Source organism: Centroberyx gerrardi, chromosome 20, assembly GCF_048128805.1.
Source record: "Centroberyx gerrardi isolate f3 chromosome 20, fCenGer3.hap1.cur.20231027, whole genome shotgun sequence".
Taxonomy (NCBI): domain Eukaryota; kingdom Metazoa; phylum Chordata; class Actinopteri; order Beryciformes; family Berycidae; genus Centroberyx; species Centroberyx gerrardi.
The window spans coordinates 16,133,633-16,150,551 of NC_136016.1; the positions used below are offsets into that span (position 1 = coordinate 16,133,633).

The following is a 16,919-nucleotide window of genomic DNA, read 5'->3' on the forward strand; positions in this document are numbered from 1 at the left end:
CTATTTTAAGTGACAACTACCTTTACTAAACGATTGACAGAACACAGTTGGAACAAGTTATGGTACTTTTTAAAGGATAGTAGCTAATTTAGGTCTTTGTTTTACAAAATGATAACACTTTTACAGACTAGATCCTGTATAAAGATATTGAATGATGAACTTCAGGCAATGTTTTTTTCCATATTGGATATATATACTAATTTGGAAGAATACAAATTTCTAACCAATCATTTCTAATTATGATATAAATCTTGTACCATAGACTCTTCTATGGATGTTTTGACGAGTCATCTCACCATACAATAATTGAAAATGTTAAATATTATCTTGACATGAAACTTCTGTGTAATGGTGTTAAGTATGAGGAATTGTTTATTCAGTATAAAATTGCTGTTGTTGCTATGAATAAAACTGAAGCTGAAATTAAACAGGAATCTGTATTGTTATGGTGAACGCATACTAGGCTACAAGTAAATTGTTGCACAAATATTAATGTATTACAACAGAGATGTTTTTTTCATATCACAACTGATATTCAGTTAATGAATAAAATACAATATTTTAAAGTTAAAAAACAACTTAATGCATGAACACTTAAATCCACTTTGGTTTAAATATGGCTAAACTTAACTGCATCAAAAAAACAAAATATATAGGAATAGTTGAGAATGTTATGGGTTAAACTACAAATAATGAAGTGCACTACACAGCATATAAAAACAACAGAAACATGTAACTAACTAGCCTATGTGTCTATCAAACAACACGCTGAAAGCTTGAAGACTCTCAAACATTGTTTGGTGTCTGTACATGAAAACCATTAACAGTCTTTCGGCTACTTGATACTCATTCCATTTTTGTCTGGTGCTCCTTTGAATGGCAATTGCTAAGTCTTGCTATTGTATCAAGGAGTAAACAGTCAAGTAGTGAGATATTGCTCCCCACATCTGAAAAAAACATCCTTATTCTCACTCAGTTGAAAAGCGTTTTAAGTAAACACACATCACCTGCACTGGCGTGAATTATAGAGACATTGCCAAAACTGAATATTGCTCTGTCCTTCGTAAACAAAGAGTTCCCATTGACATAAAGTCATGTCCGCTTGTGAGTCAGTTTGAGAAGTGTTCTGAGTTGTACTACGTCCCGTCTCTCGTTTCTTTTCGGCCGTGGGAGCACCCAGAGCCCAGCTCAGACCCGGAGGATTTCCAGGCAGTTGTTGTAGCAGATAGCGATCCAGTCGGGCTGGGTGGAGGCCCACTGCACGTTATTGATCTCTCCCTCAGCTGTGTAGGCCAGAATAGGGTCCTCGATGGCCCGCGGCATCTGCTGGATGTCCCAGATCAGAGCCTGGTGGTCGTCCGCTGCGTGGAAAGAAGAGAAAGAGGTTAGTGTCCGGTACTGTGGAAAAAAATTAATAAATCAATTCCTACGTGGCATAGGACGCAGTAGAGCATAATGGAAAATCAGCGGCCTTGTATGTTCATAGTTTTGCAAACCTGTTGAGAGCTGCAGAAGTTTGGTAACAGTCTGTAATAGGTGTCATTACACCATTAGTGTAATTTGTCTAGCACAAGATTACTGCATGTCTATGCCTATTATAACCATGCGAACCATCCGAAACAGAAACTGACCTTTTATCTGTTAATATATCCATGCTACCCTCCAAAATTAGTTAAAATCAAGTAGTGAACATCCACAGCGTATCAAGCCATGTGGTCAAATAAACTTTATTTCTATAGCACTTTTCTTACGCAGGTACAAAGTGTTTCACAATTAAAAGAATGAAAACAAACATGTATTTATACACATAGAAGACATACATTTGGGAAGTTACAAGGTGCAGCAAAAATGACGTCCACCTAATTTGAACACGAAACAACAAAACAATCATAACATAAAACAAAATATTAACTGAATGCAAATAAAAGGGAGTTTTCAGTTGGCTCTTTTAAGGAGATACAGAGTTACAAGAATGTATTATTCAGCTAAAGTTTAGGCGCCCTGACTGCAAAATCTTGATCACCTTCAGTCTTTAATCTGGTCTTTGGAACAGTCAAAACAGTTTTGTCTGCCGATCTAAGACTTCGCTTCTGCATGTAAGGAGATAACAGCTCTGAAATACAATGCTGCAACACTGCATATACTCCCAGGTGTGAATGTGTGTAACTGTATGTTCAGCAAAACCCTTCCCTGGTAAAAAAACAAATGAAACAAAAAAAAATACCATACCTGCTGTGCAGATGTGGCAGGAGGAGTGCGGCGCCCAGGCGATGCCGTTGACACAGGCCCTGTGGTTGTTGAGCCTGGCCACCGGGGTGCAGGGGACCCGCACATCCAGGATCACCACCTGAGGGACCGAGCAAACAGGAGAGGGATGGTCAGGTGGTCACTGAGAGTGCAATATTAGGACACAGGTTAAAATAAATAATAAATAATAAAACCTGATATTGGAGACTTTTTTCCCCATTCTAAGCCTCACTGATGGAGCTACTGATCCATTCATTGACAGTAAAAGACAGTTAAATGTAAGTTTTAATGTATTTTGAAATAGTGAAAATTTGTTAATATTCGTAAAGTAAAGTAAAGTAAAGATGCAACAGTTACGAAAAGCTTATTTTTCATTTCTAAGTCAAACTCTTAAGGAGTCCATCTGAAAACAGCCCAAATTTTTAATTGTCAAATTTGGCGGTTTTGAAGTGATACAATTTCAACATTCGATTCGATACAACTTCTTTCACGTTTTCAGAAAATGCATGGTATGAACAAGCACACAAGAGTGATTTAATGTAATGTAAATTAACCTGTCTATCATGTAACACTCTTTTTTCCTTCTACTCTTAATAAAAAAAAAAAAACTCTGATTCTACAAATGCTACTTATTCCTATTGAAGGCTTAGCTGATGAAGACTGTGATATATGGTCCGTTTGACTGCTGTTGACAAAATGCACTTGTTAAGTCGCTTTGGACAAAAGCGTCTGCTAAATGACCTAATGTAATGTAAAAGTATTCAAAGAAATCCAGAAGATGATGCATGTATTTTATGATTCATGTGACTCAAATCATCTTACGTTTTTCACTTTGTATACACAAGCACACAAAACAATGCGGCATATGGCAGGTGCTTGGCCTCTCTAGTTGTACGGTGTGAATCCCCACAGGGAGCGGCGCTCACCTCCATGCCGTCCATAGCCATGGTGGCCAGGTAGTTGGGGTCCTGCTTGTTCCAGCAGAGTCGCAGCAGCGGGTGGTGCTGCGGATCCTCGTAGATGATGGTGCTGTGCTCCAGGTGACGGAGGTCGAACATGCGCACCGAGCCGTCCGCCCCCACCGAGGCAAACATGTCCCGGCCCCCGCCCGCTCGGCTGAAGGCGATGTCATACACCTGCAATGGACACAGACACAGCCAGTTCCAATCAGCACTGTAGACCAATGAAGGGCACTTTATTAGGAAATTTCACTAAGCTACCATAGTCTCTAGGCACTAAATATGTTTTAGATACCTGTGTTTTATAAAATTCTGTTATATGAAAGGTTTAAAGACTGATATTTATATTGTCAGTACCAAGAACTTAAGTTTTACATGAAAATATACCCACACCCATGAAAGGCCTAATCGGAAATAATTGGACTTTGGCATCCTATTGGTGACAAAATTTCCTGTTTAATTCTACAAATCTGTGGGAAAAGCACTCCATGTACTTTCTTTCTTCGTTCTTGCTCTTTTAATTACATTCTGTGTGATACTTATGATGTTTGTCAGTGATAACAAATCAGCCAAAATCATGATATGATACGATACGATACAGGGAGAAACAACTGGATACCAGCTGTCAACCGATGGAAGATTTTTTTTTTTAATGTAATGCATGGAGGTCCAGTCCATCCTCTCATAGCCTTTACCTCTTTGTCATGGGCAATGAGCTGTGTCTTGACGTGGCCGGACACCAGGTTGACCCTGCCCAGCACCTGTCCCGTCTCCAGACCCCAGATAGTACAGGTGGTGTCGATGCTGGAGGTACCTGCACAGATGATGATTAAAGACAGAGATGAAGAAAGTCTCTCCCTCTGGTCCACGCCGCTTTACCTTGTTAAATTACGAAATTATTACGTTTTGTGTGTTATATTTGGCAATAAATGCTGCCACTAATCAATAGTTTTATCCTGTGTGTGTTATTCTCACCCAGCAGATTCGGGTCCACCTCATTCCAGTCGAAGGATGTGAGCGGCGCGCAGAAGTCAGAGTTCTTGTTGTTGTTGAGGAGGCACTCCAGACGCGTCTCTGAATCACTCACCTTTCAGGAAAAACACACATGACTTTCAGAATTTGTGCATTTCACTGAGTTCATACAGACACAGGCAACACATTCTTTTCAGGGTGGGATCAAGAGTGGGTGGAAAAAACAAGAAGGTGATATAGAGCTGATCTTGCCTGTTAGATGAAATGAAATTTTGTAGCAGACGGCATAAGAAAGGAAATAATGAGCGTTGTGTGAGAGGCTGTCCTGTAACAAAAAGGTGACAAGTTTGATTTCCTGGACTAATGAAGTGTCCTTGGAGAGGGATGAGCAACTTTGACAGTGGTGTGGACCAAAATGTTTCTACTGAATACAAGAAGGGCGGAAGGTGTTTGTGTGAGCATCCAGAAACCTGAAATCTGCATATGAGGTCAGCACATAGAGTGTAATATATCATTGTCATAAATCATATTGTCATAAATACAATATAACCTACCAAGTGTTGAGACAGAAATGTGGTACCAACCAATGATCAAGATCTGTGTGTTTCACAACGTCTGGATTACAAACTGGGATGTCGAAAAACATTCACTGAAGAGAGGACTGGATATGTTTTACCACTCACAACTACTATTTAACATACTTCTTTAGAAAAATTAAATGTTCAACTTGTATTCAAGCCTTTAGGGAGCTTGTTTGAGTGGCATTAACTGCTAAACTTTAGAATTGAGTAGTCTAATTGTAAAATGTAAGCTCAACTCGAAAATGCAATCATTTTTTGTCCAGAAACACCACAAATCACAGTTAATTTCTGTTTAACTGTTTAAGTCCTTTAAATCTAAGGGTCTTCTGTGGTGCTTTTCTCGGGTGTAAAACTGCTACAGGAGGCCATGTTTTCAGGTTAGGCTGGGTTTGGTCCTCTCACCCTCCAAATCCGCAGGTAGTCTCCACTGGTGGCCAGCAGGTCCGGATACACCCCTTTGGTGTCAGGGATCCACATGATCTTGGTGGTGGGGTAGGGATGGTCGAATGTGTTCCGACACAGAAACTCTGAGCTCTCCTCCTCCAGACCGACTATCTGAACCTGTGGACAGACGAGCATTTATCTTCAGTGTGTGTGTGTGTGTGTGTGTGTGTGTGTGTGTGGGCCAGCAGTACTTACTTTTACATTTTTGTGTTTGAGTTAATGGCAACTATTCTAATTTGCATTGATAAAGTACAAACATGCCAAGGTCTCATACTTTGCATATCATCCACGCCATGGTACCTTATTCCCAACAATTAATTATCCTCTGAGATTAATAATGAAATTGTAGATCACTGTACAGGCTGGCCACTCACTCACTATGCATGGTATTGCCATTCTTACAAATCATAATAAGGGGCTGGATGGCTCATTTCAACGAGCATTTAGCACTGTATTGTACATTACCTTGTTGTTGTACTCCTCCACAAAGCTGCCAAGCGCGAGACGGAAGCGCTTGTCTGGTCGGACGCTCCAGTTCATAGCATAAACTGTCCATGGTGCCTCGTATTTGTAGATTTCTTTGCGTTTACCATGTAGCGACATCTTCAAACTAGTGTGAATACCTCTCTAGATAACAACAAATGACCTGCAGGCAAACCAGACCCAGGACGGGTCCCTGCAACAGCCTACTTCACAAATGCAGCCAATTACCTCGGCTAGTTTGTATCATTTGGACAGAAGTAGGCAAATTGTTGAATCCATTCAGTCGGAAGGCTTTCCAAATGCCTACAGCAGCACGTTACATACAATTATTTCAGCAGAATGTGTCTATCTTCCATATGAGACCCGCAGACAGCTGGTACATTATTCATATGGCAGCAATGGCGGCGACCAAAGGACAAAAATAGACGGATAAGCGTCATCGTGGCTGCTGGTATGCAACCATAGAGCTGGTGCTGCCTTCAGGTGCTGTTGGAAATATCGTAATTCAGACTGGAAAAGAAGGAATTCTCTATATCCGAGTTTCTCTATACCGAGTTTCAGAAAGGTGACGTTTACGGGAGTGTATGGAAGCCATGTTACACATAAATAGATGTTATTGTTTGGTATTCTATGTAAAGAAGTACTGTTGTTAAATGTTTATATTTCATTCTTTGTATACGTTTTAGTTGTCATACAATAGTTTAGTTCTCATACAATAAAAAATAACTTTTGGCTAATAAGTTAAATAAAACATCAATTACATGCTTGGTGCGCATTTTCTTCCCTTCATTCTGACACTGCAGCACATATAATTCTCAGAGTTCTACTACTAATTCTGAGAATTCTCCGTTTAAAATAAGAATTCTAGAATCAAGACAGATTCTTAGAATTCTGAGTTTAAAGTCAGAATTCTGAGAGTTAAGTCGGAATTCTGCAGAATTCGGCTACATACAAACATTCCTTCTACTTTCCCTTCATCTGTGCTATATTGTGACTCTCTCCCTCATTGCCTGCTGTGATTTTTCCCTTCACTGCACTGCTGGAGGAAGAGACCTTCAGTCGCACATGAGGAAGGCTCTTCAGATCAGAGTCTACAGCCTGGTCATGACTCATGATAGCCCTCACTGCTTTCCTCCCAACTCCCTACAAGCTACAAGTTGCCACAAGTTGATTTCAGTGAGAGTCATGGTGTTTTCATGCACCTTGGACACATCAGCATTGTTCACCACAACACAGCAGTCAGTGTGCAGCAGTGTCGCCCACACCACATCCTCCATCTTCAGTCTTTCAGATCAGCATCTTTACTATCTGCTCCATTCCCTGCCAATTCTAATATTGCACTCTGACCATCATGCTTTGTATTTATCTGCTGGTATGTGTGCTAACACTTTCTCCCCTCATATGCTCTGTGGTATGACTCTGGACTTCTTTTGGAGCCAATCATTTAGCAGTTGAGGAAGAGCGTGACTTTTGATTTTTGATTGCTGTTGTACTGATTCTGTAATATGCGTACTGATTTTTTTCTCTGATTGCAGTTTTCCCTGGGAAAATGTCTCTTCTACTCTCTTCTTCTTGTGGTGCTTATCAGGCACCACGTGTACTTCATTTTGGTCTCATTTTTGAATGGGAGAGGGGCAAGACGAATTGTTGGAAGCTATTGATTGAAAATAACATATAACCAAGGGTGACGATGGAACCGATGTAAGTTTCTACCTGAGAATTGCCTTGGAGATGTAAAGAGATATTCATTATTGGGGTTCACTTCATGGTCACTAGTCTGTTCTATTTCTATGATGTGGTACTTCCTCACCTGTGTAACGTTTGCCTGGCTATCATTCAGTTTTGTTGTTACATCACCAGAAAAATAACTTCACTATGTTCCAACTCAACCAATATATCTGCAAAGCCACTGTAGAATAACATCTCAGCGGCTGCTGATGTGGTTACAAGATATCAGCTGCCAATACAATAGAGACATATTTAACAATGTCTTGGCCATTTCCCATGTCTTCGTTGTGCTATGGGTATTTGTTTGTGCTATGTGGGTTTGCTGTTTTCCATGGTTATATGTTTTGCAAAGCTGCCACTGACAGAAGGTCATGAGTTTGATTGATGTCCATGTACAAACAAACCCAGAAGCTCCTACAGATGTTGGACACACTTTTGTCAAGGCAAGAAGAGAGCATCTCAGTACAAACGTCCATAAGGGAAAAGGTAGAACATGTGTCTGTATTTCTTTGTTTAAAGTTGTAAATTTGGAATACTTAAGAGAAAGTCTATTGTTTTTTTGTATTATAGCATCTTGTAATTTTCTTGTTTGCAGTGTCTCTGCCTTTTGGAATATATGCTTGTGAATGCATTTTTGCAGTTCTGATGTAATTCCCCTTGGTTTCTCAGGTCTGTCAACAGCTGCTCTCTGCTCAGCAATGTTGCTTCAGATACATCCTCGCTATGAGAATTTATCCAACAACTCCACTGAATCTGGGTTTGTCTGGCAAGAATTTGATTTTGACATATGCAATGGCAGGAAAGAAGGCATCTATGTTTGGGCTTTTTCCTGTTCTCTGTGCTTCATCTTTGGGGTTCCTGCATGCGTTGCCGTCCTCTGGGAGATGTTTCAGAGACACAGGAAAGGAACCCCCTTCACGCCAAATGACGTCTTCATGCTAAACCTCACTGTCATGGACCTTGTCTTCTTGGTCTTCATCCTACCTGGTTTATATAATCATTTAGTCTGGCACAAGTGGTTGATTGAAGCAATGTGGAATTTTATTTATACCTTGAATACATGTGGAAGACCTCTCTTGATGGCTTGTATCTGTCTGGACTGTTATCTGGCTGTGGTTCATCCAATCTTCTACCGGGAGAGGAAGAGTCTGACTCCCCGGCTCCTGCTGGTCGCCGGTGTTTGGGTCGTCACAGTTGCCTCTGGGGTTGCGTACTTTCTCTTTTATCGCCTATTCCTCACCAGTTTGCCCACTGTGCCATACATAATATCTGTTCTAATTGTTGGGATCTGTGATTTCTTCATCCTCCAAACCCTGAAGAGATCTGACCCTGGAAGACAAAGCATCCACCCGCAGAAGCAGAGAGCTATTCAAATCATTATCAACAGCCTGGTGGTGGCAGTCATTTCCTTTCTACCTCCAGCACTGCTGATCATGATTGGGAGGCCATTGATCACCGATGCCCCCACCTACATATGCTGTGTTGGCATTCCTATTCATCTTACTTCCACTGCAGGCTCTGCAGTCATGCCGATTCTCCACCTAAAAAATCTTGGGAAATTGAATCGTTTCAAGTTTGGATGCTGCAAGAATTTGTAATTCATAGCTCCTTTACTCATTTCTGCCTCTGCCTCTTGCCAAATCATGTAGTGTAGAGTGGAAGATAAAAGCCTACTTTTAGTTAAAAGAACTGTTCCTAAAATATTCCAAATACCATGTAGACCAACAACGTACTTTAATTTGCAAGACTTTATATTATACAATGTGCAACACACAGTAGTTATACATTTACTATGTAACGAACTTAGGCTAACTATGTACGTGTTTTTATTAATGTATTATAGATGTACTATAGATAACAGGTTAAACAATGTTGTTGGACAGTCATATACATAAAGCTTGTACATCTGAAAATTTTGATGAAGCCTGAGAAGGGGAATGAGGAAGGGCAACGATAACAACCAAAGTCACATATGGATGAATCAATAAATAATTGGTCACAAAAAAAACATTAAAACAATGTGCAACACCCTATATATTACTTGTATATGTTGTATATTATTTGTTGTGTTACTTGTGTTTGTTTACCCCTATTTTTCCTCTGACTTTGTCCTGTTCTTGTGATGTAATGTTTAGTACTTGTCGAGTATTAAGTTATTGTGTGTCCTTGTATTTTTCTTGTGATATCTTGTTGAAATAATAAAGGGGAAATAAAAGTTTAAAGAACTTTCTGCAATGAATTTGCTAGTCACCTCAGACATGTTGAATTTATGGTAATATGAATGTGCTATAACTAAGAAATAGTCTTCTAACTTACTGGAAATTGATTATTATTGATTTGATATTGATTTAGATAGATTTGAGAATCAATATGCTCGACTGAATGTTGATATTGTAATGGGGAGTGAATAGTTGCATGCCTTAAAGAATAAAACCCAATAAAACTGTTTGAACTCAATTAAGTGTTTGTCCATGATCATTGATGGTGTATATTCATACTTCATTCATACTAAAAAACATGATTATTCCTGACAATGCTTTAAGATTTTCACTTGCTTCTCCACATTGAGAGGAGCCAGGTGAGCTGTTCAGGCACCTGCTCAGGATGCTCCGCAGAGGGACTACATCTCCCAGCATGCCTTGGTGCACCTGGGGTCCCCAGGGGGAGCTGGAGGAAGTTGCTGCTTAGCATCACTTGAATTATGAGCATTGAGCAAAAATAAACAATTTAAAAAAGCAATAGAGGAACTATAACTCAAAAGCAATTTCTAGTGTTGTCATTCCGCAAGCCTTTAGTATAAGGTTTTGGATGTTACAAGACTTTTCTATGATGCAGTGCTTTCTCACCTGTGTAACCTTAGCCTGGCTATCTCATTCAGTTTTGTTTTCACATCACCAGAAAAATAATTTCACTATGTTCCAACTCAACCAATATCTCTGCAAAGTCTCTGTAGAATAACTTCTCAGTGGCTGCTGATGTGTTGTTAAATGACAGGTTACAGGATATCAGCTGGAAATACAGTAGAGGCATACTAAATGTTGATTTGGGCATTAACCATGTCTTTATTTTGCTAAGGGAATTTGTTTGAGCTTTGTGGGTTTGCTGTTTTCCATGTTAATATGTTTTGGAAAGCTGCCACAGCAGGTCATGAGTTTGATTGATGTCCATGCACAAACAAACCCAGAAGCTCCTACGGATGTTGAACACACTTTTGTCAAGGCAAGAAGAGAGCATCTCAGTACAAACGTCCCAAAGGAGCCCCAGCAAAAGGTAGAGCATGTGTCTGTATTTCTTTGATTAAAGTTGTGCATTTGGAAAACTTAATAATAAGGGATAAACTGGACAAGAAAGTCTATTGTGCAGTAAATTCCAAACTGATAGCCTGGACTAAAAAAGACTCCTCCGATCACTAAAAACAAAAATTGCATACCTTTGTTTTTTGTATTGCATCTTGTAATTTTCTTGTTTGCAGTGTCTCTGCCTTTTGGAATATGTGCTTCTGAATGCATTTTTGCAGTTCTGATGCAATTCCTCTTGGTTTCTCAGGTCTGTCAACAGCTGCTCTCTGCTCAGCAATGTTGCTTCAGATACATCCTCGCTATGAGAATTTATCCAACAACTCCAATGAATCTGGGCTTGTCTGGCAAGAAATTGATATTCACATATGCAATGGCAGGAAAGAAGGCATCTATGTTTGGGCTTTTTCCTGTTCTCTGTGCTTCATCTTTGGGGTTCCTGCATGCGTTGCCGTCCTCTGGGAGATGTTTCAGAGACACAGGAAAGGAACCCCCTTCACGCCAAATGACGTCTTCATGCTAAACCTCACTGTCATGGACCTCGTCTTCTTGGTCTTCGTCCTACCTGGTTTATATAATTTTTTAGTCTGGTACAAGTGGCTGATTATAGCAATGTGGAATTTTGTTTTTGCCTTGAATACATGTGGAAGACCTCTCTTGATGGCTTGTATCTGTCTGGACTGTTATCTGGCTGTGGTTCATCCAATCTTCTACCGGGAGAGGAAGAGTCTGACTCCCCGGCTCCTGCTGGTCGCCGGTGTTTGGGTCGTCACAGTTGCCTCTGGGGTTGCGTACTTTCTCTTTTATCACTTATTCTACACCAGTTTGCCCACTGTGCCATACATAATATCTGTTCTAATTGTTGGGATCTGTGACTTCTTCATCCTCCAAACCCTGAAGAGATCTGACCCTGGAAGACAAAGCATCCACCCGCAGAAGCAGAGAGCTATTCAAATCATTATCAACAGCCTGGTGGTGACAGTCATTTCCTGTCTACCTCCAGCACTGCTGATCATGATTGGGAGGCCATTGATCACCGATGCCCCCACCTACATATGCTGTGTTGGCATTCCTATTCATCTTACTTCCACTGCAGGCTCTGCAGTCATGCCGATTCTCCACCTAAAAAATCTTGGGAAATTGAATCGTTTCAAGTTTGGATGCTGCAAGAATTTGTAATTCAAAGCTCCTTTACTCATTTCTGCCTCTGCCTCTTGCCAAATCATGTAGTGTAGAGTGGAAGATAAAAACCTACTTTTAGTTAAAAGAACTGTTCCTAAAATATTCCAAATACTATGTAGACCAACAACGTACTTTAATTTGCAAGACTTTATATTATACAATGTGCAACACACAGTAGTTATACATTTACTATGTAACGAACTTAGCCTAACTATGTACGTGTTTTTATTAATGTATTATAGATGTACTATAGATAACAGGTTAAACAATGTTGTTGGACAGTCATATACATAAATCTTGTACATCTGAAAATTTTGATGAAGCCTGAGAAGGGGAATGAGGAAGGGCAACGATAACAACCAAAGTCACATATGGATGAATCAATAAATAATTGGTCACAAAAAAAACATAAAAACAATGTGCAACACCCTATATATTACTTGTATATGTTGTATATTATTTGTTGTGTTACTTGTGTTTGTTTACCCCTATTTTTCCTCTGACTTTGTCCTGTTCTTGTGATGTAATGTTTAGTACTTGTCGAGTATTAAGTTATTGTGTGTCCTTGTATTTTTCTTGTGATATCTTGTTGAAATAATAAAGGGGAAATAAAAGTTTAAAGAACTTTCTGCAATGAATTTGCTAGTCACCTCAGACATGTTGAATTTATGGTAATATGAATGACTGTGCTATAACTAAGAAATAGTCTTCTAACTTACTGGAAATTGATTATTATTGATTTGATATTGATTTAGATAGATTTGAGAATCAATATGCTCGACTGAATGTTGATATTGTAATGGGGAGTGAATAGTTGCATGCCTTAAAGAATAAAACCCAATAAAACTGTTTGAACTCAATTAAGTGTTTGTCCATGATCATTGATGGTGTATATTCATACTTCATTCATACTAAAAAACATGATTATTCCTGACAATGCTTTAAGATTTTCACTTGCTTCTCCACATTGAGAGGAGCCAGGTGAGCTGTTCAGGCACCTGCTCAGGATGCTCCGCAGAGGGACTACATCTCCCAGCATGCCTTGGTGCACCTGGGGTCCCCAGGAGGAGCTGGAGGAAGTTGCTGCTCTGCTGTCCTGCTACCTGATGAAGTGGCAAGAAAATGAACGGATGGACTTCTGTTTCCTAAACTTTTTGCATTAGCATTACTTGAATTATGAGCATTGAGCAAAAATAAACAATTTAAAAAAGCAATAGAGGAACTATAACTCAAAAGCAATTTCTAGTGTTGTCATTCCGCAAGCCTTTAGTATAAGGTTTTGGATGTTACAAGACTTTTCTATGATGCAGTGCTTTCTCACCTGTGTAACCTTAGCCTGGCTATCTCATTCAGTTTTGTTTTCACATCACCAGAAAAATAATTTCACTATGTTCCAACTCAACCAATATCTCTGCAAAGTCTCTGTAGAATAACTTCTCAGTGGCTGCTGATGTGTTGTTAAATGACAGGTTACAGGATATCAGCTGGAAATACAGTAGAGGCATACTAAATGTTGATTTGGGCATTAACCATGTCTTTATTTTGATAAGGGTATTTGTTTGAGCTTTGTGGGTTTGCTGTTTTCCATGTTAATATGTTTTGGAAAGCTGCCACAGCAGGTCATGAGTTTGATTGATGTCCATGCACAAACAAACCCAGAAGCTCCTACAGATGTTGAACACACTTTTGTCAAGGCAAGAAGAGAGCATCTCAGTACAAACGTCCCAAAGGAGCCCCAGCAAAAGGTAGAGCATGTGTCTGTATTTCTTTGATTAAAGTTGTGCATTTGGAAAACTTAATAATAAGGGATAAACTGGACAAGAAAGTCTATTGTGCAGTAAATTCCAAACTGATAGCCTGGACTAAAAAAGACTCCTCCGATCACTAAAAACAAAAATTGCATACCTTTGTTTTTTGTATTGCATCTTGTAATTTTCTTGTTTGCAGTGTCTCTGCCTTTTGGAATATGTGCTTGTGAATGCATTTTTGCAGTTCTGATGTAATTCCTCTTGGTTTCTCAGGTCTGTCAACAGCTGCTCTCTGCTCAGCAATGTTGCTTCAGATACATCCTCGCTATGAGAATTTATCCAACAACTCCAATGAATCTGGGTTTGTCTGGCAAGAATTTGATTTTGACATATGCAATGGCAGAAAAGAAGGCATCTATGTTTGGGCTTTTTCCTGTTCTCTGTGCTTCATCTTTGGGGTTCCTGCATGCGTTGCCGTCCTCTGGGAGATGTTTCAGACACACAGGAAAGGAACCCCCTTCACGCCAAATGACGTCTTCATGCTAAACCTCACTGTCATGGACCTCGTCTTCTTGGTCTTCATCCTACCTGGTTTAAATAATTTTTTAGTCTGGCACAAGTGGCTGATTGAAGCAATGTGGAATTTTGTTTTTGCCTTGAATATATGTGGAAGACCTCTCTTGATGGCTTGTATCTGTCTGGACTGTTATCTGGCTGTGGTTCATCCAATCTTCTACCGGGAGAGGAAGAGTCTGACTCCCCGGCTCCTGCTGGTCACCGGTGTTTGGGTCGTCACAGTTGCCTCTGGGGTTGCGTACTTTCTCTTTTATCACTTATTCTACACCAGTTTGCCCACTGTGCCATACATAATATCTGTTCTAATTGTTGGGATCTGTGATTTCTTCATCCTCCAAACCCTGAAGAGATCTGACCCTGGAAGACAAAGCATCCACCCGCAGAAGCAGAGAGCTATTCAAATCATTATCAACAGCCTGGTGGTGGCAGTCATTTCCTGTCTACCTCCAGCACTGCTGATCATGATTGGGAGGCCATTGATCACCGATGCCCCCACCTACATATGCTGTGTTGGCATTCCTATTCATCTTACTTCCACTGCAGGCTCTGCAGTCATGCCGATTCTCCACCTAAAAAATCTTGGGAAATTGAATCGTTTCAAGTTTGGATGCTGCAAGAATTTGTAGAATTCATGGCTCCTTTACTCATTTCTGCTTCTGCCTCTTGCCAAATCAAGTACTGTGTAGAAGATAAAAGCCTACTTCAAGTTTAAAGAACTTTCTGTAATGAGAGTAACTGAGTTTGCTAGTCACCTCAGACATGTTAGGAATTCACGGTAATATGAATCACTGTGCTAATAAAGAAATAGTCCTCTAATTTACTGAAAATTGATTATTGATTTACATAGATTTGAGAATCAATATGCTCGACTGAATGCTGATATTGTAATTGGGAATGAATAGTTGCATGCCTTAAAGAATAAAACCCAATAAAACTGTTTGAGCTCAATTAAGTGTTTGTCCATGATCATTGATGGTGTATATTCATTCATACTCATACTTCATTCATACTAAAAAACATGATTATTCCTGACAATGCTTTAAGATTTTCACTTGTTTCTCCTCATTGAGAGGAGCCAGGTGAGCTGTTCAGGCACCTGCTCAGGATGCCCCCCAGAGGGACTACATCTCCCAGCATGCCTTGGTGCACCTGGGGTCCCCAGGGGGAACTGGAGGAAGTTGCTGCTCTGCTGTCCTGCTACCTGATGAAATGGCAAGAAAATGGATGGATGGACTTCTGTTTCCTAAACCTTTTGCATTAGCATTACTTGAATCATGAACATAGAGATACAACAATTTAAAAAAGCAACAGAGGAACTATAACTCAAGAGCAATTTCTAGGCTTTTCATGTTTGCAAACCTGTAGTATATGGTTTTGGATGTTACAAGACTTTTATTGGCTTTTGAACAAACTGTTTACGGTTGCAAAGAAATAAATGGCTTTTATTATGAATCTAAAAGATAGCACATTGAAACAAAACAAGGTGTTTGTTTGTAAATATTGTATTTCCAAAACCTCAGACTGAGTCTTTAATATGACAATACTAATGAAAACCAAATTAATAAATGAAAAAAAACCTCTTGAAATTAAAGGGAACTAAATTAAATTCAGCATATACAAGCTCACCTTCTCAATAACATAATTCCCATCAGTGTAAAACCAAAGACTTATTTTCCAGTGTACATATACTGTAGGTCAGCGGTCATGTGAGATGATCTTATTACAAATGTAAATGTCAGAGGCGGGCAGATCATCTTTCATGACAGCTGTCCTGATGCAGGTGTGCGTGCAGACAGGCCTAATTTACATAGTGCAGTAGTGACTATTTGGTTATTTTTTTTCCAAAATGGGGCTCTTGGATTTCTTTTTTAACTTGTGTTTTAAGGTGAGATATTTGATGTTTTTGATCTCACCTGCACAAATAGTTTTATTACTCTATCACTTAACTGAGCTGAGCTGAGCTGAGCTGAGCTGAGCTGAACTGAACTGAACTGAACTGAACTGAACTGAACTAAACTAAACTAAACTAAACAAAACCCAATTAAACTAAAGTAAAACCCAACTAAACTAAACTAAACTAAACAAAAATCCAACTAAGCTAAACTAAAGTAAAACCCAACTAAACTAAAATAAACTAAAACCCAACTAATCTAATCTAAACTAAACTCCTACCAATTCAAACACACTTTTACAGCTTTTCCCCCAATTCTCTACTTGGAGCCTTTATCATCAGTATCCATTTCGGATGCTCCACATTTTGGATGGACATTCATACAAACTGAGACCTGCAAGTGACTCTTTCATCATGTTTCTTCTGACAATCAGAAAGTGGAAGGCAGACTTTGTGGACTCTGTATTTTGCTTTTGAAATTAAGCTGTTTTGTGTCAGAAAAACATTTTTTGAGTCTGCAAAGTCAGCCCTTCTTTACATTATCAACAGAGCAGCTCCAGTAAATTTATCTTGATATTCTCCATTACTGTCAGGATCATGAAATACAAATTTAACATCAGCAAATTCTGTTTTAAGGCGTTGCATTCCCTTTCATTCATCCAAGGGAACACATACAGCAGACATTTGGCTACAAATGGGACAGGGGTTTTCCTCCTGCTAAGACCGCACAACATATCCATGCAATCAGAATCATTTCAGCTTCAAACATTTTGTAAATGACACACACTGCTGCAACTGCACAGCACTATAAA

The 16,919-nt window shown here is 39.5% G+C and overlaps 1 protein-coding gene across 1 annotated transcript; it reads right to left on the minus strand.

The window, feature by feature from the left end:
• Window positions 1-179: 179 nt before the first annotated feature.
• On the minus strand, window positions 180-6,071 carry LOC139928456 (DDB1- and CUL4-associated factor 7-like). Its single transcript, XM_071921015.2, has 7 exons — window positions 5,669-6,071; window positions 5,162-5,320; window positions 4,182-4,293; window positions 3,902-4,020; window positions 3,174-3,383; window positions 2,230-2,347; window positions 180-1,361 (listed from the first exon to the last, which is right to left on the minus strand). Exons 1-7 carry the CDS (start codon window positions 5,804-5,806, stop codon window positions 1,189-1,191), a joined length of 1,029 nt encoding a protein of 342 aa, XP_071777116.1. The 5' UTR covers window positions 5,807-6,071; the 3' UTR covers window positions 180-1,188.
• Between the last annotated feature and the right edge of the window lie 10,848 nt (window positions 6,072-16,919).